Raw genomic sequence first — 23,351 nt, forward strand, 5'->3', positions numbered from 1 at the left:
CGATATGAACAGACATTCTTCCAAGGAAGATATACAGATGGCCAATAGGCATATGAAAAGATGTTCAACATTAATCATCAGGGAAATGCAAATCAAAACTACACTAAGATGTCACCTTACACCTGTGAGAATGGCTATAATCAACAAGACAAAAAATAACAAATGCTGGAGAGGATGTGGAGAAAAGGGAACTCTCATTCACTGCTGGTGGGAATGCAAACTGGTGCAGCCTCTATGGAAAACGGTATGAAGATTCCTCAAAAAACTAAAAATAGAAATACCTTATGATCCAGCTATCCCACTTCTGGGTATTTATCCAAAGAACTTGAAATCAACAATCCAAAGAGGCTTATGCACTCCTATGTTCACTGCAGCATTATTCACTATAGCCAAGGACTGGAAGAATCTTTGTGCCCAAGTGTTCATCAACAGATGATTGGATAAAGAAGATGTGGTGTGTGTATGTATGTGTATATATATATATATAATGGAATACTTCTCAGCCATAAAAAAAGACAAAATCGTCCCATTTGCAACAACATGGATGGACCCAGAGGGTATCATGTTAAGTGAAATAAGAAAGACAGAGAAAGACAAACACTGTATGACTTCACTCATATGTGGAATATAAACTAACACATGAACAGAGAGAACAGCTTGGGGTTACCAGGATTGGAGGGTAGGCACAAGGGGTGAAGGAGCGCATTTATGTGGTTACTGACAAATAATAAAGTACAAGTGGAATCTCACAATGTTATAAACTATTATGATATCAATTTAAAAAATTTTATACAAAAAAATAAACCTTAGAATTTTATATTTTATACACAAATATTTAAAAAAAATGGGCCAAGGACCTCAACAGACACCTCACCAAAGAAGATATATAGATGGCAAATAAGCATATGAAAAGATGCTCTACATCATATGTCATCAGGGAAATGCAAATATGAGATACCACTACACATTAGAATGGTCAAAATCCAGAACACCAACACCACCAACTGCTGGTGAGGACTTGGAGCAACAGGAACTCTCATTCATTGCTGGTGGAAATGCAAAACGGTTTAGCCACTTTGGAAGACAGATTGGCAATTTCTTACAAAACTAAACATATTCTTACTATACAGTTCAGCAATTGTGCTCCTTGGTATTTACCCAAAGGAGCTGAGAACTTATGTCCACACAAAAACCTGCACACAGATGTTTATAGCAGCTTTATTCATAACTGCCAAAACTTGGAAGCAACCAAGATGCCCCTCAGTAGGTGAATGGACAAATAAACTGTGGTACATCCAGACAATAGAATATTATTCAGCACTAAAAAGAAACGAGCTATCAAGCCATGAACAGACATGGAGGAACCTTAAATGCATATTACTAAGTGAAAGAAGCCAATCTGAAAAGGCTACATACTGTATGATACCAACTATATGACATGAAAAGGGAAAACTATGGAGGCAGTAAAAAGATCAGTGGTTGCCAGGGATTAGGGGGAGGGATAAATGAATATGTGGTGCACAGAAGATTTTTAGGATAGCGAAACTATTCTATAGTATTATACAGAATATAGGTAAATATATATTATTATACATTTGTCAAAACCCATAGGATGTACAATACCCAGAGTAAACCCTAATGTAATGCATGCACTTTGGGTGATAATGATGTGTCAATGTAGGTTCATCCATTGAAACAAATCACTCTGGTTCAGGATGTTCACAGTGGGGGTGGCTGTGCATGTGCAGGATCAGTGGGTTTATAAGAACTGTCCATATTTTCTCCTCAGTTTTGCTGTGAACCTAAAACTGCTCTTTTTAAAAAAATAAAGTCTATTTAAAATGAAAACAAAAATTAAATAAGATAAAATAAAATAAAGCAGCTTATACACCATGATTAAGTAGGATTTATCTCAGGAATGCAAGGTTGGTTCAACATTCAAAAATCAATTAATGTTCAACACCCTTTCATGATAAAAACCCTCAACAAACTAGGAATAAAAGAGAACTTTCTCAATCTGATGCCGAGCATCCTCAAAAAACCCACAGTCAACAATATACTTAATAAAGAAAGACTGAATGCCTTCTCCTTAGGACCACGAACAAACAAATATGTCTGCTCTTGCCCCAGAAATTAGGCAAGAAAATGAAACAAAAGGCAGCCAACTTGGAAAGGAAAGAGTAAAACTATCTCTATTTGCAGATGGCATGATCTTGTATATAGAAAATCATAACAAATATACCAAAAAACTATTAGAACTAATAAAACAAGTTCAGCCAGGTTGCAAGGCAAGATCCATATACAAAAATCAATTGTATACACAAGCAATGAGCAATCCAAAAATGAAATTAACAATTCCAATTACAATATCATTAAAAACAATAAAATACTTGGGAATAAATTTAACAAGAAGTGTAAAACATAGTATGAAACTACAAAATTGTTAAAAGAAATTAAAGAAGATCTAAATAAATGAAAAAACATCCCATGTGCATGGACTGGAAGACTTAATATTGTTAAGATGACAATACTTCCCAAATTGACTTAGATTCAATGCAATCCCTATCAAAATCCCATCTGGATTTTTTGCAGAAATTGGCAAGCTGATCCTAAAATTCCTATGAAAATGCAAGGGACTCAGAATAGCCAAACGACATTAAAAAAAAAAAAAGTTGGAAGACTCACATTTCCCTATTTCATAACTACAAAGTTATAGTAATCAACAGTGTGGTAGTGGCATAAGGGGAGATTTATATTTCAATGGAACAGAATTGAGAATCCAGAAATAAACTTCTACATTTATGGTCAACTGATGTTTTTTGTGTGTGTGTGTGAGGAAGATCAGCCCTGAGCCAACATCCATGCCAATCCTCCTCTTTCTGCTGAGGAAGACTGGCCCTGAGCTAACATCCCTGCCAATCTTCCTCCACCTTATGTGGGACACCGCCACAGCATGGCCTGACAAGTGGTGCATCGGTGGGTGCCCGGGATCCAAACCCAGGCCGCCAGCAGCGGAACATGCGCACTTAACCATTACGCCACAGGGATGGCCCCTCAACTGATTTTCAACAAGGGTGCCAAGGCCATTCAATTGGGAAATAATAATAGTCTTTTCAACAAATGGCGATGGGACAACTGCATATCCACACACAAAACAATGAAGTCGAACACCTACCTCACAACATAAAAAAATTAACTCAAAATGGATCAGAGATCTAAATATAAGAGCTAAAACTATAAAACTCTTGGAAGAAAACACAGGTGTAAATCTTCATGATCCTAGGTTAGGCAAAAACTTCTTAGATATGACATTAAAAGCGCAAGCAACAAAAAACAAATAGATAAATTGGACTTCATCAAAATAAAACTTTTCTCCTTCAAAGGACACCATCCAGAAAGTGAAATGACAAGCCACAGAATGGGAGAATATATTTGCAAATCATATATCTGATAAAGGACTGGTATTTAGAACACATAAAGAACTTACAACTCAACAACAAAAAGAACCCAATTTAAAAATGGGCAATGGACTTGAACAGACATTTCTCCAAATAAGATATACAAATAGCCAACGAGCACATGAAAAGATGCTTAACCTCGTTAGTCATTAGGGAAACACTAATCATAACCACAATGAGGTACCACTTCACACCTGCTAAGACGCTTATAATCAAGAAGACAGATAATAAGCTTCAACAAGGATGTGGAGAAATTGGAACCCTCTTATACTGCCGGTGGGAATGTAAAATGGTTCGGCCACTGTGGAACAGTTTTGTGGGTCCTCAAAAAGCTAAACATAGAGTTATCAAATGCTATATGACCCACCAATTCCACTCCTAGGTATATACCCAAGAGATATGAAAACATATGCTTACATAAAACTTGTATATGAATATTCATAAGTAGTAGTATTCAAAACACGCAGAAGTGGGAACAATCCTAATATCCAACAACTGATGAATGGACAAACAAAAAGTGGTACATCTATACAACGGAATATTATTCAGGCATAAAAAGAGATGAAGTACTGATATACGCTACAACATGAATCGACTTTGAAAACATTATGCTAAGTGAAAGAAGTCAGTCACAAAAGACCACGTATTGTATCATTCTACTTATAGGAAATGTCCACAATAGACAAATTATAGAGAGAGAAAGATTAATGGTTGCCAGGGGCAGGGAGAATGGAGAGTGATTTACTATGGGTATGAAGTTTCTTTTGGTAGCAATGAAAATGTTCTAAAATTAAAATGAAAATTTAGTCTGTGAATACACTAAAAACTATTAAATTGTACAGTTTAAATGGGAAAATTGTATGATCTGTGAATTACATCTCAAGAAAGCCATTTTTTAATAAAGCACCTAATAAACACAAAATTCAGGATAGTGGTTTCCCCTATTGGGGGAGGTAAGGCAGAGAGATGGAATCCGGAGGTGCTTAAGGGCAGCTTCAAGTATTGGTTTTATGTTCTATTTCTTAGGCTGGGTTATGGGTTCATGGATATTCTTTTTTTTATTATTTTTTGTAACCTCCATCATATATATTTTAAATGTATCAATATTATGTTTGTTTGTTTAAAGAGCACAGGCCTGGGTAAAAGCCCTATTCTGCCACTTGTTAACTATGGTGCCTTAGGCAAGTTACTTGGACCTCTGAGCTGTAGCTTCCTCCTCTAAAAATAGGAACATTATCATGCAGATCCTTAGCGTTATTCTTTATAAAAGAAACTCTTAGGGTTTCTTTAAAGTAGAAGTTATTATTATAAAATCCAAAGTGAACATCTGCTATACTCTCACCTCACTAAAATAACTATTATTTGTAGATATCCTTCCAGACTTTTCTGGAACATATGATTAATTTTTTTTTATAGTAAGGGGACAATCTTTAACATTGATTTTCACTTAATAAATTGTGACCATCCTTCAAAGATAAGCACTCAATTATTCATAGACGGTTAGGTTGCTTTCAACATAGGGGGATTATAAATAACAGTAAATGAACATCATTATACCTTTGCATCTAAGCTCAATGATTTCTTCAGTCAAAGGGTGTGTGCACTCAATTTTGAGAAACTGCTCTCCCAGAAAGTCTCTATCCATCTACACTATCATCAAAACTTCGAGAGTATTTGTGTCACCACATCTGTAACAGTTGGGGGCGTTATCACCTATTTTAAAATGTCAATCTAATAGGTTAAAAATGGTGTCTTATTTCTGCCTTTATTAATGAAAGTGAGACTCTTATAATGTTTTTAAACAAATTTTATTTCGTCTACGAACAGCCCATCTCTAGCTTCTGCCCATTTTCAGTTAGGTTATTCACCTTTATTTCTTATTGATTTTAAAAGCTCTTTAAATATTAAAGATATTAACTTTTGTCTTTCATATATGTTGCCAATATTTTCCCCTAGTTTTTTGGTTTTTCTTTTAGGCTTTTTTACCAAACACGCATCTTCAATTTCTACACAGATAAATCTGATGTTCTTTTCTTGCTTCGAAGCCAAGGTAATAAGCTCTTTCCCTCCAAGATGAAAAAAATAGTTATCTATATTTTCTTCTTATTTTTGGCTTTTTTACATTTAAATCTTTAATCCACTTGGACTTTACTTTTGTACATGATGAATATGGATTTAACTTCATCCTTCCCCACCACTAGCTAAATATCCCAACAAAGATACAAAATAAACCTGTGGTGTGCTGGAACTGGTTCATACTGGCTCCTGAGAGATGGTTACATTTTCTGGAATTTTGCAAGTGACTGTAAAACATAGCCATTACTAAAAATTAAATTACAGAAACAATGAAATAAATCATATTAAAACAAAGGTAATAAATACTAAGAAATCATCACTTCCTAATTATTTCATTATGATTTATGCTCTTAAGGTTATTTAACATCTACTTTACCTGTATGATGAAAATACTTTATAATGGTGTGCTACTTTGTTTCTTTTTTCAATTCAACCATTAGTGACTTCATGTTGGTAGCCTGAAATCAGCCATTACAGGAGTATTTACACCACAGAAACCGGCAAGCACTACAAACTACACTTTTTTGTTTTTCAGAGATCCTGTTGTTAAACATATACCAGCAGAGCACTGAAATAAGCCATTCTTTCCTTACTAATTTTAAAGAGGACCTCTAGCCATTTAATCTATTAATCTGCCTTTATTCATAAATTTATACAACAGAATAAGGAACTTAGAATTGAATGTATTTTTTTTCTGTGCTAGCATCACAGACTGCTTTGGTATGTTTTGATATATTAGATGAGACTTTGGACACAGTTTCTATCTTTCTAACATGAAATCACAGTACAGCACTGAGAGTGTATTTTTCCTAAACAATTCAACAGCATTCTTAACTTTATGTAGATTTATAGAAAGCAGCAGCAGCAAAATAAAGGGAATAGTTGGTTACTATATACTATTTTTAGATTAGGGCTCTTTACCCTTAAAAAAAAATCCAAATACAGGAAAACAAAAATCACTACCATGGGGTAGTCTAAATACCACTCTCAGTGTTCCCTCATAAAAATTCCTCCTTTGCATGAGGAAGTAGGGATCTACATAATGGCGAGAGCTGGTGATAGTGCCCTTCTTTGACAGTCACCATCATGTACAAACTTAGCATTAGCAACTTTCAATCGAACAACAAACACTTAATAAGCACCTGCCTAGGACCATATTAAACTCTGGAGACGCAAATGAGACAGTGCCCCAGCCTTTGAAGCTCTCATCATTTTTAGTGTATCAGTGGGTAGAGAATGTATCATAAGTAGTTACAAGCATTTGCTTTTACTAGCACTGAGAGGGAAAGAGACAGAAACAGAGAGATTGATTTTGATTTGTCTTCTGAGAAGGAGCATCTACTTTAAGAGGAAAAAGAAAATCAGGGTATAAAAATTGATTATGTCAAGTCTGCCCACCTACAGAGATAAGCTGATATATGTTGGTAACTAAATCTTCAACATCTACACCAGTTAAAACACAGTGTCCCTATTTTAATGTTTTTCCTGCTGAGGTACTTTAAGGAGTCAGCGATTTATTTGCAGGTACCAATATCAACTACATCAAGTAAACCAATATCTGCTGCCTATGTATTTCCTTACCTGTCCCAAGCCATTTAGATTTGAACTCCAGCTACCTCAATCTAAGTGTTTACGTTATGAAACCATGTAATGTAACAGCTCCGTAGACTCAATAAAACAACCCCTTTTTGCACCTAAACCGAAAGACTTCACTTTTCAAGACCTGCTGTCAGTTGGTTTCTAGTAAGCATATCTCATATTGTAGCCCAGGAAGCAAACACAGCAGATGCCCTTTTCATACACACAGTTGTGGCCTGATATACAAAGAGTGACGATTTCAACCATTTCCAATCACTAACTAATATTTTACACTTTAAATTTCCTAGGGATTTGTGCTATATATAGAAATAATCATTACCCTTTGGGAAACAATGGCTCATTTACTGAAAATGAGTTTAACAAAGGAATTATTTGGTACTGAAAAATACAGAGCAGTGAATTGGGTGACACAAATCACAGCCTCATCAGCTCATGTGACTGTATTAGGATAATTTACCTAAAAAACAAAAAAAACTACAGTAACTTAAAATTTAGCTTCAACCGTGTAATATCCTCAATCATGTCCTCTGTCACAAAATGGTGAAACCAGATCTTAGGTTCTTATTTTGAAAATGCCCCTTAACTCCCAACCTGAGAAAAATACCACAAAAAGGAAAAAATCTGCAGAATGGAATATTTCTTTTCTGCCTGAAGCCTAGTTTTGACTGGTATATGTTTCAGTTACACATTTGATTCACACTGAATTTTGTTTTAAGTATTAAGAGAATAAATAGCATTCCAAAAGTCACAAGCTTTAAAACTTCCAGTTCCTTCTCTAGTTGGAGAGCTTACAAAACTTATTACATGGAACAGTGAGTTGATGCAGTGACCATAAATTTCTTAACATTGAAAGTCTAAATTTAATCAAAACCCAGTCTCAGCAAGTTCTGTAGGAACAGCCTCAAAGTAGATAAAGCAAAAGTCACAAAATGTTAATCTAGAAGAATGTTTTATGGGTAAATCATTAGCCAATTCTTTAAAAGTTTTCAAAAAATAAAAGGGGGAGGGGCACGATATCCTCAAAGCAGACACACAACACAATTACATATAAAGTGAAAAGACTGAATTGTTTTCCACCAAAAGCCTTGTAGCTCGTGACATTAAACTTTTACCAGAAACCTCAGAGTCACTGGCACACAAAAGCAACCAAGAGAGTATTCTAAATATTCTTTTTTTTTTCCAGATGCACTGTTCCTGGTTTCATCTATAGAGTTTTTCGTTTTATTTGTTTTGTATTGCTGTTATAGAATACTTCCTCCACTTTCAATAGGCATTACATTTGACAGGTATTACTGGTAAAGTAACAAAAGAGCAAAGGTTCTGGCTCAGCCTCTAACCAGCTGTGTGACCCTGAACAAATCTCTTAGCTTCTCTGGGTCTTAATTTACCCATTTATAAAATGAGGCAGTTACACTAGACGCATTCTAAAGTATCTTCCAACTCTAATTCCTTTCAGATAGAGCTCTAGGCTTGTGAGAATGAAAAAATTAGCCCTCAAAAAAAGGGCCAAAATCTACCTCTGTAATGTTAGTGAAACAAACAGGATACAAAACTGTAAACACACAATGTAATCATGATCTCAACTCTAATAATATTACAAACATACACATTCCAGGTAAAAAAATTGGAAAAAAAATTCACCAAAATGCGTCAGTGGCTATCTCTTGAGTTGTAGGTTACAAACAGCTTTTCTGTATTTTTCAAGTTTCCTACAATAAACATATTATTACTTTGATAATGGAGTGGAGGAGGGAATTAAAGAGAAAGGAAAAACTCTCTTTTTATGTGCTAAAGGGAATTTTACATTTGGAAGGCATTCTAGAATTTGAATGAATTTTTCAAAAACAGTTGGAGTTAATCAGAAACAAATCTCTAGTACAGTCACATACCTGATAACTGTCAAGAATTATACAAAAGCTGTTGGTTATTTGCCCTACATTAGTAAATTCTAAGGAGGTACTATATTTTTTCACTTATACTGAAACTGGTAATAATAATTATGATAGCTAACATTTACATAGTTCCAGGCACAGTTCTAAGACTTTACATATACATTGATTCATTTAATCCTCACAACCCTATGAAACAGATATACTACTACTATCCCCATTTTATACACGAAAGACCAGGAGGCACGCAGAGGTGAAAAAATTTGCCCATAGCTAATAAGGGGTAGAGTCAAGATTTAAATCCAGGCAGTCTGTCATCAGAGTTCAGACTCTTAACTACTAAATCATACTGTCTCTTTGTACTTAAATGTTGTCCTCAGGTCATTCTTTAACTGCTTTAGCTCTCAAAGTCCTTCTAAACTACTTTTCTTTAAACTGAAAAGAAATAACATGTAAGTACTGCGATAAAAAGACTGGCCAAACTTTTAGCTGGCTAGCTTAAAATTATGATTCATTTCTAAGTCATTACTTCAAAACTACAGGGAGTATAATTTAATCTCCACACCTATCACTCTGGTAAATAATATTATAACATCTGAGGAATTAAACTAGGTTTAATATCTAAACTAATCTAAACTACTAATTTTAATATCAGAATGTTTTAATAAAGGAAGGTGCTTTATTGATTGACTTTATTTGTCCTCATGAATCTTCTGGAAAAAGAGTCCCTAAAGTCAACTAATGTACGTTTCTTTTTTTTTTTTTTAAGTATTTGAGCTTTTTTTAAAAATTTTTATTTATTTATTTATTTATTTTCCCCAAAGCCCCAGTAGATAGTTGTATGTCATAGGTGCACATCCTTCTAGTTGCTGTATGTGGGACGCGGCCTCAGCATGGCCAGAGAAGCGGTGTGTTGGTGCGTGCCCGGGATCCGAACCCGGGCCGCCAGCAGCGGAGCGCAGGCACTTAACCGCTAAGCCACGGGGCCGGCCCTAATGTACGTTTCTAAAATTTTTATTTTACTGAAATATTTTAAACAGTGTTGTAATTAATTAGTTTGATTTTTAAAAGAATACACATCAATATTTATTTTAAACACTGGCTTTAGTACACACCCAGTTAACGTCACAATAACCCCAATTACTATAACATGCAGAACCTGGGATAAGAACACAGAGGAAGCCAACCAATTAAACACGGTTGAAGGTTATTATTTTTTGTGTGTGTGTGAGGAAGATTGGCCCTGAGCTAACATCTGGCAATCCTCCTCTTTTTTTGCTGAGGAAGACTGGCCCTGGGCTAACATCCATGCCCCTCTTCCTCCACTTTATATGGGACGCAGCCACAGCATGGCTTGATAAGCAGTGCGTCCGAGCGCACCTGGGATCCCAACCAGCGAACCCGGGGCCGCCACAGCGGAGTGCGTGCACTTAACCACTTGTGCCACCGGGCCGGCCCCTTGAAGGTTTTCACCTAATTCTCTCAGGCAATTCAAATCCAAACCAAGTATACATGTGTCCCTTTTTCTGCATAGTACCCACATTACTTGCCGCTTTTTATGGGTTCAGGATTACTTTTAATAAAGTTCAAATTTCCCCACATCTGTATTACTAAATTTCTAGCCCTGTCAAGTGAATCAATAGTTTCCTATTTTAAAAAATTAAAAAGAGAGGGATGTGGAGAAGAAAGGAGGGGGAAGGGACTTGGCACCAGGACGCCTGTTAACTTAGATGTGCAATGAGACAATCAGGCGATAATTGCACCCTTTGGGTACTTCTGTACTGGTAAGATAATAAAGTGAAACAAAGTCACCTGGTTTATTTCAATTTACTTACACAATTTGCAAATCTGCAGCTCTCTGCCATGGTACATTAAGAAAATTAGCATGTAAGAAAAATCACCTGCTTATGTAAATTGAAGGATGGTTTTTATCCAGGCAGACAGAAAAGAAAAAAATTAGCTGCAATTTGGGTCAAATGACTAATTTTATCTATTTGTTCAAATGTTTCTCTTCACCTTTTCTCTGTAGCTCAGAGCAAGAATTTTAGGTCAAGGAATGAATGGATAAACAAAAAGTTTCTGTGTTGTCCATTCCCCTGTAAGGGGTTTGCTGCCTGACACAACTGAGCTCTAAACTACTTAAATTGAAAACAAGACTGAGAACTTTATCTAGATAAAACCACAATACTGAGAGAAGAAAGAAAAGAAATCAGTGGGGGATATCTGATATAACTGGGAAGGAAAGCAAACATGGCAAGGATCAGGTACCAATTTTACCTTCTGCTACTTGAGGCAAACAAGGCTTCAGAAATGAAAAGGAAAATACTCCAGATAATTCAGGGCAGAGGGGACAACTTCTCTACAGAGAACATTATTCCAGTTTGCCCTATAAATGTACCCAGTCAAGTTCTTCTAAGTCTGACATAAGTTAGATGAATGCATTCTTGGTCATTAACGACTGCTTTCCCAGCATCTGCTGCTGGAATTCATCCCTCCCACTTATAACAGATCCCTCCCACTTATAACAGACTCCAACTCCAAGTCCAGGGGTGGACCTGATTGCTCCAAAAGTAATCCTATCTCCACTGACAGAAATGTTCAGAAATAAGTATACAACCCAAAGAGACTCTAGAACTGTGCTGGTTAATAAGGTAGTCAGCAACCACATACAGCTACTGAGCACTGGAAATTTAGCTAGTCCAAAGTGAGATGTTGTAAGCGTTAAGATACACACTGGATCTTGTACAATTTGTATTAAAAAAATGTAAAATATCTAATTAATAATTTTTATAGTAATAATGTTGAAATAACAATATTTTGCATATATTGAGTTAAATTACTAAAATTAATTTTACCTCTTTTTACTTTTTTTAATGTGACTACTGGAAAATTTAAAAAAACATATGTGGCTTACATTATATATCTATTGGACAGTGCTGCGGGTCTGCTGAGGGCTTCTGTGAAAGTGTTCCCGTCCTATTGTGGAAGAGCTTTAGGAAGTCACGCTCCCTCTCTATCTTTGGGCACTGTACGCCCTAAACTGCTGCAGCCTTAAAGCTGTGACACAGCTCATTTTCTGGGAGGTCTATCTGCAAACTAGTAAATTCCCTACCCAAATTCAGAATATAAAAGAGATTCCTAAAAACAAAACAAAACATTTTAAATCAACTTATTAGTTAATGTAAGCACTGGCCCCCAAATCATCTTACCTGACTACTAACAAAAAAAAGACAAAATACTTAATATTAGACTTTATTTAAAAATCACTCCAAATATTTAGGAAAGCAAGCTAGTCTAAAGCACTAAAAAGGTAATGTACTATCAGGAAAATAGTATCAAATTTACATTTTAGAAGGAATTGATTGCCCATTTGCAAATAGGCAGGCTCTTCACAACTGAGCCACAACATGTATAACCCTCACCGATATGTCAGTAATAGGAGAAAAATAAGTCTCTTGGACAAACTGCACATTTAAAATCTGATCCCAAATTTGAAAACTCTATGAAAGTCATCACACTGAAATAGGGTTACATTTATCTCATTCTTCTTTCAAACAATTTTAGAAGCTATTCAACATCTGTAGTCCTGAAGAAAGTTGTCTTGTGGTCACTAGCAGACTATACTTGCCCACAAATAAAGCCATGATGCTTTACAAACGTTAATGCAATTTTATAATACAAACTTAGCAAACACAGGATTTTATAAATGAGGAAACCAAGACTCAGAAAATTTAAATAACTTTATCAAGGTCATAGGGCTGTTGGCAGCAAGGCGGGGACCAGAACCTTGTCTCCTAACAAGCTTAGTTTAGTATTCTATTACCTTATCATTAAAAAAAAAAATTCTTCCCAAGGAAATAGCACCTGGAACCTGACAAACACCAAGTTCTCTGGTTTATTCAACTGGAAATAAAAACTTAGCATTTGGGGGTCCACCCCGGTGGTATAGTGGTTAAGTTCACACACTCCACTTTAGTGGCCAGGCGGGGTTTGCAGGTTTGGATCCTGGGCATGGACCTACACGTTGCTGGTCAGGTCATGCTGTGGTGGCATCCCATATACAAAATAGAGTAAGATGGACACAGATGTTAGCTCAGGACCAATCTTCCTCAGCAAAAAGAGGAGGATTGGCAATGGATGTTAGCTCAGAGCCAGTCTTCCTCACCAAAGAAAAAAAAACACAAACAAACACTTTAGGATTTGGGAGAATTTTATTAATAACAAAAGTGCTGCTAATACTTAAGACAGTCTTAAGAATCAAACATATATATATCAGAGGGAAAAATATCATACACACATTCTCTCAAATGCCATCAACGATCTACTTGCTAAATTCCATGGCCTTTTCACCACTCTCATTTTCTTTGACTTTTTTATCTGCAACCAAAATCACTCCCATCATCCTAACAATCTTCTGCCATGCGTAGGTTGTCAATCACTCTGAACACATTTTTCTATCTGACTGCCCTTTAGTTCCGCCTCCAATAATTTCTTCCACCTACAACCAAAAACATTCCCTAAGGCTCAGACCTCAGCTACCTCTACTCTTCTATTAACATATCTTAAAAAAATCAGTCTGAACAAACCACTCTCTTACTTAGAAACTTTCAATAGTTGCCATTCCCAATGTTTCAATCCTTTCATCGCCCCCCCAAAAGTGTTTTTAGACATTTTTTTCCCTAATCATTCTCCGCCTCCAAAGAAATTTTAATACCATACATATGCTGTATAACTGTTTATGTGGTGTATGTATATACGTGCTTTATTCATAAAAAGAGTAAGATTTTTTTTGCCTCTCTCCCAAGTACCAGTGGAGTCTCAACTCTTCAGCAGGACACTCCAACCTCCTCAGGATCTAGCTCTCGCTTGCATCTCCACTTTTACCTCCTATCACCCCCTGCACTGCACTTCATATTTCAGCAACTCCAGCCTTCCAGTCTCCTGCATATGGACCCATCCACCTAGAATACCATTCCCCATTAGTTGACTCTCTCATTCTTAAAACTCGGTCAAAGTAACACCTCTTCTAGGAAGCATCCATACTTTCCACAGAAATCCCTCCTTTATGTTCCCATAATATCCATGGAATATCTCTATTGCTGCATTTATGGCAATGAATTATAATCATTCATTTATAAATCTCTCTTCTCCACTAGATCATAATCTCCTTTAAATCCCTATCATACAGCACAGTGCCTAGCAATAGGCAATACACAATAAATGAGTATTGTAAGAACAAGCGAAAATAGTATGTTTTTATGTTTTTATTTAACGGTTTCAAATTCAGTTTCAACTCTCCATCAAAACTCCCTGAAAGTGAGGATGTCTCGTTTTTCATACTGTTTACTTAAATGCAAGCTCCTTCAGGACAATATTATGACTTAAACATCTCTATATCTCTGTACCAAAGCACAGTACAGATAATAACAGAAGCTTGAGAGAGGTTTGCAAAATTATTTATAGAACTAAATATTCTCATTAGTGCTTACAATAGTGCTGGTCCCTAGCAGGCTGACAATCAAAATGCATTTACTAGTGATTTCTAACAATATCAAAACCTTCTACTTTCTGATAGCAGATATGATTCAATCAGCCAAACTAATTCAAAACTCAGACGTGAAACTCGTTTTAGGTAAAGAGCACAAACCATGATCAATGGCAGACATCCCTGTATACACTCCCTCTACTCACACCATAACAACTGTTCAAGTTCAACTCAATGTAGTTTCCTTAGAAGTCATCTTTTCATAATGCCAGAGTGCCAGTGCCAGAGTTTTTCTAATGTCTTTTGGCTAGGTACCTTAGAACTACTGACTAGCTCTATGATGACTTGTCACATGCTTATTGACAGTATTATAACTGTTGCCTCAGGCACTCTGTGTTACCCCCAAGCAACAACAGGATCAAACTGACAAGCTATTTTAGTTAGGAAATCATTGTTAATCTGCATTAGATGACCCAGTCAACAAATAATTCACTGGAGTACTATGGATGCACAGGGAATCATAAGGAAAACACAAATATAATCTTATAATGAAGGAGCTTCTACCCAATGGCTTCTTTCCCTTTGGTTGGATGACAAATGGAAAAGTTTCTTTGGCCTTGACAATTTCCATCAAAGAAATCAAATCAGCATATTAAGGAAATATACAGTATATAAACAGCTGATTCTTGAACTGCTAGGATCAACAAATCTAATAAAAACCACCAAGAACAGTCACTCAATTCTACAATATAGAAGTCAGTGAAAACTGTAATGCTCAAGTTGTGAAGATAATGAAATATTCCAGTACTCCATTAGAGGATAGCTTTTTATATCAGGAAACAACATTGCTACAGTTGCCTATGCTTTGAAGGTAAAACCCCAGAACTTAGATTCAAACGATATTCAGTTAATGCATTTTGCAAATATTCTTCTTCTAGCACAGCATATGAAAGAGAACTATATTTGCCTCCAATTCATTTTCAGGACGTGCACCAGTGGTACTAATTGATGGTTTAAAAAGGTGCATATAATTTTGAGGGCTATTGTTGTTTTAGCTTGTTTGAAAAGGCAATTCTTTCTGAAATGTCTTTTTTTAATAAACAGTATTTGTCTTTTTTCTTCTAAGCTGATATTCAATAGTATAACGTGAAATTTCTCCCCAAGAATAAAACGAGTTTCTTTTGTTGTGTTGTGGTTTTATTTTTGGTTTTTGAATACAATTTGTAGAATCTTGTCAGGAGCCTAAGTACAAAATGACTTTCAGGCTATGGAGTTTCTATCGCCAAGAAATCTGTTCAATATCATTAGATTGTGTTACTTTTATTCTCTAACTCTCTTTGCTTTCCCTACTTTATGACCATGAACCTGCAGTTTCTAAAAGTAAGTTCGTTTGTAGTTAAAATTAACAATATAGATTTCCACATTTCCAGTTTCACACGGATGCTTTGTTATGTCTAGAAGAGCAACCGTTTCCTTTTTATGGTGCAGGCTTTGCTTCTTCAAAGCTCTTTTCACAAAGCAGACCCCCCAAAGAATCCAGCTGTGGCTGTTAATCTTGGCTGATAGAGAAACTTCTCAATACTACAGATTATTAACCTGTAAAACACAGTTAATAACAAAATACACTTTAGTATACTACTCTTTCTGATGTAACTGACTCCAGGATTTTCCCCAAACATATCCCAAAAGCATATCCCATTTTTCCAAATTATAGTTTGCTATTTGAGGAGGACAAGGACCAGAGAAAACATCAGAAAAAAATGATGCCTCTAATTTTCACAAGACAAGCAAGCTCGACAGTCTCTGCCATACATAAGGATTTACAGTGAATAATTTTTCATTAAATCACACATATTTCCCCCACCTTGCTAGGATCTTCTTTAGCTATTCACACGTTTTCATCCAAACAAGTAAAATGAATTTCCACTAAAGGTGAACTTTGACAATAAGGATGTCCTTCATTTGTTACATTCTGAGAAGAAAAAATTAATTTCCTTCTCAGTATGTACATCCATAATACTTTCTAAAACAGTGCAGATGATGTGACTAGAACACCTATCAAATCCATACAAACATGTATATTATATATTTTTTATGTGTTTGTTTTTAATTGAGAGACTAGGACAGAATATTTGCCCCTGACTCTAAATTCAACCTTCTGTATTTCCCTGGCATATAGTACATTAAAGGGACACTCCATGGTATGTATGTATGTATGTATGTATGTATGTATGTATGTATGTATGTATTTGCTGACAAAGATTGGCCCTGAGCTAACATCCGTGCCCATCTTCCTCTACTTTATACGGGACGCTGCCACAGCATGGCTTGACAAGCGGTGTGTCGGTGCACACCCGGGATCCAAACCCACGAACCCGGGGCCGCCAAAGCGGAGCGTGCGCACTTAACCACTTGCTCTACCAGGCAGGCCCAATGCCATGGTATAAAGTCACGCCTCCAAAAATAGTCTGCATGTTGACTTCACCTGGTAAATCGGATCATATATGAAGCCACTTCTACGCACATTAACACAACAGTTTGATTTTTCTACCAACAGTAACTACAATAAAAACAGCTACCATTTATTGAGTGCTTACTCTGTGCTAGACAGTGTACTCATTGGTTACCTCATTTAATCCTCATACTAATCCTATGAGATAGGTGCTACTATTATCTTCATTTTATGAATGAAGAACAGAGAGGTTAGAAAATTTATCAAGATCACACAGCTAGTAAGTAACTAAGTATCACTACAGTGATGCTTATGTTTTGAAAGACTTAAATAAAAAAAGTAACCTGCTAAAGGTATTAGAATAATAAAATTCAAGTTCTCCAACTTTACTTGGAGGACAAACGCAACAGACCAAATGAATCACAGGATCTTTGATCTTCCAATTAATCAGATAAGTAAAAAACACTTATTTTATAAATTTTATCAAGTAGAAGCTTTTCCCAGACTCACTTTTATCAAGGTGGCAATAGTGCCATTAATTCAATCTATGATATTTTAGGGTGCCAATGTCAAAACTGCCCAGGTTTAACAGTCCTCAAACCTCTCTCCATGTGGTCAACTTCCTCCAACTTTCAAAAGTATACACTTCATGAAGCCCCTGAAGCCTTATACTGTAATCCTCTTTGTCCCAAAGTTGTCACATCTTTAAGCATAGTATACTTACTTTCCTCTGGCAAATGCAAACTATAGACAAAAAGGTATTTATATTATCCTCATCATATGACTGAGGTTTCTGTTTATGGGTGGTTTTGTCTTTTGGTTTTGCATTATGAAAACGTCCAAACAGGCGTTTGGAAGCCTTGATATCTGACAAAGAAGGTCAAGTTATATATGACGCTTTGATAACCCATGAACAACATCCTATCATTGGCAATGAATGTATCTCAGGCTACCCCATGATCATATTACCAGGTAAACTGGGACCCTCTGAGATAAAACACAGCAGACAGTTGTTAATGAAACCTTAAGTGAACTGTCAAAGCACCATCTTTACTAGCAAGCTAATAGGTAATTCACAACTTTCACACAACTGTCCAATACTGATAAGTTATTCCACAAGTTAAATTCAGCAGAAAGATAAATCAAGCCTGGTAGACTAAACTGTTCAGTGATAAATCTGAACGGTAAAATGTTGCATCACTTCTACAAATATCCCTCCTTGTCTACACAGAGGAACAATACTATCCCTCAAAATTACAGCAACGTTTTTAGCCATCAGTTAGTACCATTGGCTGCATGTCCAGAAAAAGAAATGAGAGCAGATACAGCTTCCTTTCATACGCTATGCCAGAAGAAAAATACTTGCAAAATACATTAAATATATTTGAATCTAAGTGACTCTTATAATGCCCAAGTAGTTATATGGTACTTTGAATCAAATAAGGTATCACTGGAAGAATATTTTTATGTTCCATTTTAATCATTTTAGAAAATAGTTTTTTCAGACTCATTAGGTGCTTTGTAAATTAAAAAGAAAAATTCTGGGGGCCGGCCTGGTGGCGTAGTGGTTAAGTTCACACTTTCTGCTTCGGTAGCCCAGGATTCACAGGTTCAGATCCTGGGTGCAGACATACACATCGCTTACCAAGCTGTGCTGTGGCAGGCTTCCCACATATAAAGTAAAAGAAGATGGGAGCAGATGTTAGCCCAGGGCCAATCTTCCTCAGCAAAAAGAAGAGGATTGGCAACAGATGTCAGCTCAGGGCTACTCTTCCTCAGCAAAAAAAAAAGAAAGAAAGAAAGAAAAAAAAACTCTGGTTCAGTTAGTTAAAAATATCCTTAGCTTGGGTTTCAGAATACTAGTGCAATTCACTCTGGTTTGGTGTTCAAATCTCTAGTTTTAACAATCTTACTCAGGTCATATAGCAGTTAAATTCCAAATATAATAATCAATTCAGACAGCAAGTCACCAATATGTAAATACAAAAATAGAAAAGTATTTGCATACTAAAATACACACCTGGAACTCTTCCCCTTTTTTCATACCAAATTTTATTTCACCTGTAAGAGCTGATAAAAACATTCAACACAGCTAACTGGAAAAACTTGGTTAAAGAACAAAGAAGGACCTGACCAGAAGATCAAGTAACCAAGGAGCACAGATGCCACAGCACTGTGCCAGGCGCTGGGGAGAACAAGTTCTCTAGTAGATGCAGTCCTTACCCTCAAGGGGCTTACAAATGCAGCCAGTGAGACAAGGCAAACACAAAACAACAGGTGTACAATAGAAGATGGTGCACAGAAGGAGATACTTCAAGTACATGGAACAAAGTGCATAGAAGGGGTCAATCAATGAAAGAATCTAGAATAGATTCAAATGAAGCACATTCGGATTTTCATATATTGGTAATTCAGAACACCCACTACCAGAACATTTGCTGTGGGAGATGTTTCACCACTCCAGTTCCTCTCCTCCCTTCCCTTTAAAAAAAATCCTTTCCCTTAGCACCAACCTGAAGTTAAAACTTCTACAAGTCACATCACCATTTGATTAAAATGTCGGTGAATAACACCTTTAGAATTTGGTCAAGAATGCTGCAACCCATTTCCCTTTCAGTATCTCTTGTTCTTAGCATTGTATGCAAAGCACTAAAATGAAAGAGAGCATCCAGGTCTAAGAAAATCCAAACAAATTCCCAGTAAATCAATGACAAAATTTAAAGCAAGGAACAACCTTTTTGCTATCCACCCTTCCCCCTACACCCCAAGCTTTGGACTCCTCAAGGGTAAGGCAAGGAATGGAAGTTCACAGTGCAATCCCTGAGGATAGGATATGGAAGCGAAGAGAGGAAGGCAGGAACAGGCAGGTCCCTGAGCAGAGCGCCTGACAGGCACCATTACCGGCTACACTCTTTCCCACCCGGAACCCCACACACCTTCGAGAAGGGAGCACTGCAGCGGCAACCTCCATGGAGAGCTAGCTAGGAAAACACTGGACTTTACTAGTTTAAAAACAACAGATCAGTCATTGAGTAACCTAGATGATAAAATCTGAAATATAAATAAAGATGGCCAGATATAATGCAAAAATGATACTTATATCAATTATAGCCTGAAAAACAATGACGAAAGGAGACATTTACCAGGCTAGTTCCCATGAGTTCATTTTCCTGTGGTTATGGGGGCTTTTCTAGACGTTAACAAGAATCTATTTTTGAATGCACTGAAAACATCAATTCATCTATCCACAGCAGAACACTTAATCCTTGGGGGGAAAAACTCAGTTTGCTCTAGTTTTGACTGGAATAGGACCCTATAACGATAAATACATCTTACTGTAAACTACTAATCTTCCTCAGAAGGGTAAATAGATGAAATGTTGCATTTAAGAAGCCCTTAGACTTTTAAAAAAATATCCTAGCACTAGCAAAAGTAGAGCAGTTTCATATGTTTAAAAAGTATACTTCCTACTACAGCAACCAACCAAGGGATAACAGCAATTTAAGAGGGACCAAATGACACTAAATAACACTAAAACATTACACCAAATGTGGGCCACTGCATAGCTACAGTCTACTGACCTCATTTGTGGTACTCATGTGTGATGCTATATTTAATGCATTCTTATCAAAAGGCTAAAGCTACATGCTTCCCGAATGTAGCTTTATGGTTTAAAATAAACCACTCAAGCAACGACTTAACTGGTTCAACTATGAACCTACCTTCCTTCTGGGGATCAAGATCACAAATTAAGGAATGAAAAGACGGAAAGGAGAGCAAAGTAGCTATGCAAAGCATATCCCAATGACAAGACTATTACAAAGAATCCAGTGTGGGTCAGCTGTGACATTTGCTGCAATTGGGCAACTGATTCAAACTAAATCAAACACGAGCGATGACCAAGGTCTTTGGAGGAATAAGCATTTCATACATTCATCTATTGATCCTACATTCAGTGGCTTACTAAGGTTCTAACCAAAAGTTTGGTAGACAGCAAAGTGACTGTGTATTTACTCATCAGAGGGTGTTCCACCAAAATGTGCCATGACTCAAAAGTGTAATATAAACCTAGATAGCCAACGCGTTAGGCCTCTTTACCACCGAAGTGAGGGTAAGTGGCTTCCTATAGTTGAGTTGAGAAGCTTGCTCCACTTTGGTCAACATGGAGAAAACCACCAGAGATGACTCTGCCAATCACAACCATAAGAAACCTGGAGAAGTTGTGTTTTTCTTTGGATACTCACCAGACAACACCAAAGGCTCCATATCCGATAGGTCTATCCGGCTCAATATCCAGCTGCTGTTGTGGATGATGCGAGTGCTGATGATGGTGCGCCTTAACTGTGGCAGCTGCGGCAGCCTGTACCTGAGCTGGGGCTGCCGCAGCTGGTCCAGGAGCCTGACCCGGTGCCGGTGATGGGAAATATGGCTGTTGTTGCCCAGGGTTTAACATGGCTGCAGCTGCGGCCGCTGCTGCGGCTGCCGCAGCTGCCGAAGAAGTATGCTGCTGGACAGGGTGTACCGCAGCAGCCGACCCCGGGTGAAGATGGTGCTGAGGGTGGTGGTGGTGGTGGAGGTGAGGAGGAGGGAGGTGTGGAAGGTGGTGGTGATGGTGGTGGTGGTGACCTGCTGCTGCTGCAGATGTACCGCCATTGTAAGCCGCCATCATTTTTGCGTTGGCTCTTGCGCCACAAAGAGACATTCAAAAAAAATGCCCTTTGATTGGAAAGCAAACTGGGTCAAGCTGTCATTTGGCCATTTAAAAATGAAGAGAAACCACTCACTCCACCTCAAAAAACATGGAGCGGAACTGGCTTTATGTCTTCATCAGTCAATCCAAACACGTTAGAGGATCGTGGTGTTTAATTTCGGGGTGAGCGTGTGTGGAAGGGTGTGGGGTGCCAAAACAATAAAAGAATATAAAAAAAGAAAAAGAAAAGAAAAAGGGAAAAGGGACCCCTTCCCCCCAGGTTTCCTGCCACAAGTGGGTACTAAAACTCCATCCTTAATTCGGGGGAGGTTCCAACTTTGAATGTGGGAATAAAGGCCAAGCCTCCCGACCCCCTGAACTCCACACACGAAAAGGATCAGGTAACACACCACCCTTGGAATCCTGTAAGAGGGTTGACTCATCTACCCCTTCCATTCCCACATCCTTTTCTAAACACCTACCACCTCCTCAAAAATACAACTGTAAAAAATTCCAACCACCCCAAATTAAAAAGATGGGGGGAAATTTTCAGGGACACCAGCTTTCCCCCCCCTCGAACTCTCAGGCCTTCCTACATCTCCCCCCGCTCCTGGTCAGGTTGACCTGATTGGAGGCGGGGGTACCAAACTTTCCTGAACAGGAAAGAGCCAGGGAAGGAGGCAGGAGAGACGGTGAGCGGAGGAGGCGACAGGGCAGGACGCAGAGGAGAAAGAGAACCGGGGCAAAGTGAAGGTAAGGAGGTGCAGGGAGAAATGAAAGAGAGGTGGGCAGCTCTCGGACGCCCAGAGGGAACCGCCCCGGGATGAGGTTAGGGTCCCGGGGCCAAAGAATAAGCGCCCCGGGAGGCGGGCGGGGTGCAGTCGGAAGCGGGCTGACTCCTGCCCCCGCCGCCGGCTGCTTCTGCTGAGGAGGGTTGGGGGGGAGAGCGGGTGGGTCCCCCCGCGCGACGGCCCCCGCAGGGCTCAAGGCAGTTCCGTCTCCCCCCCTCCCCCCCACCCGGCTTCCGTCCCTGCGGCCGCTTTCGCCTCAGCCGCTGCGGCCGCTTTCTCCTCAGCCGCCGCCTCCTCAGCCGCCGGTGCCGCCGCGGCCGGACTCACCTCCCCTAGCAAAGCCGGATAGAGCGGAGCCAGCGGCGGACACGCGCAACCAGCCGCCGAGGCCCCGCCCCCGCCTCACACTGACCGGCTGCCCTAGCCAATCCACGCCCACCTGTCCGCGTCCGCCTCCAATCCTGGGCCGGGAGCTTCAGACAGGCGCACTGTTCGGCCAGTGGCGACAAGGTGTGGGTCTCCTGGGGAAATCCCGCCCCCGATCCAGGATGGACAGAGAGAAAGACCAATCAAAAGACAGAGTTGGGCCTGACCGACAAGGCTAAAAGCGAATTAAAAACCAAAGATCTCCGTGACATTTTCTTTCGCCTCTCTCCTCTTTTCTTTTTCTTCTTTTATTTTTTTGGCCGGAGCAGGAAGCTGCGTGCTAATCCCGCCTGCAAAAGCTGGAAGAGAGGGTGGAATGAAAGAACCAATCATGAGCCTGGAACCAAGAGCAGAGCAACCAATCCTTGGCTTGAGGATGAAGTGGGATGGGACTGCGGCCAGATAGACATTTGATTTGACAAATGGAAAAAAAGATTGATCTCGGTCCCACCCTTCAGATCCCCTATAGGTCAGGATTGTGGAGA

At 38.3% G+C, this 23,351-nt stretch overlaps 1 protein-coding gene across 2 annotated transcripts in view; it reads right to left on the reverse strand.

Annotated features, from left to right (window-relative positions):
* NLK (nemo like kinase) overlaps window positions 1-22,648 on the reverse strand; it is a 167,751-nt gene extending 145,103 nt beyond the window's left edge. For both annotated transcript variants that reach the window (XM_058560286.1, XM_058560285.1), the window contains exon 1: window positions 21,204-22,648. In XM_058560286.1, coding sequence (XP_058416269.1) covers window positions 21,204-21,661 — 458 coding nt within the window. In that variant the 5' untranslated portion in view covers window positions 21,662-22,648. The remainder of the gene's footprint in view (window positions 1-21,203) is intronic.
* Window positions 22,649-23,351: the final 703 nt, after the last annotated feature.

Source organism: Diceros bicornis, chromosome 18, assembly GCF_020826845.1.
Source record: "Diceros bicornis minor isolate mBicDic1 chromosome 18, mDicBic1.mat.cur, whole genome shotgun sequence".
Lineage (NCBI taxonomy): Eukaryota > Metazoa > Chordata > Mammalia > Perissodactyla > Rhinocerotidae > Diceros > Diceros bicornis.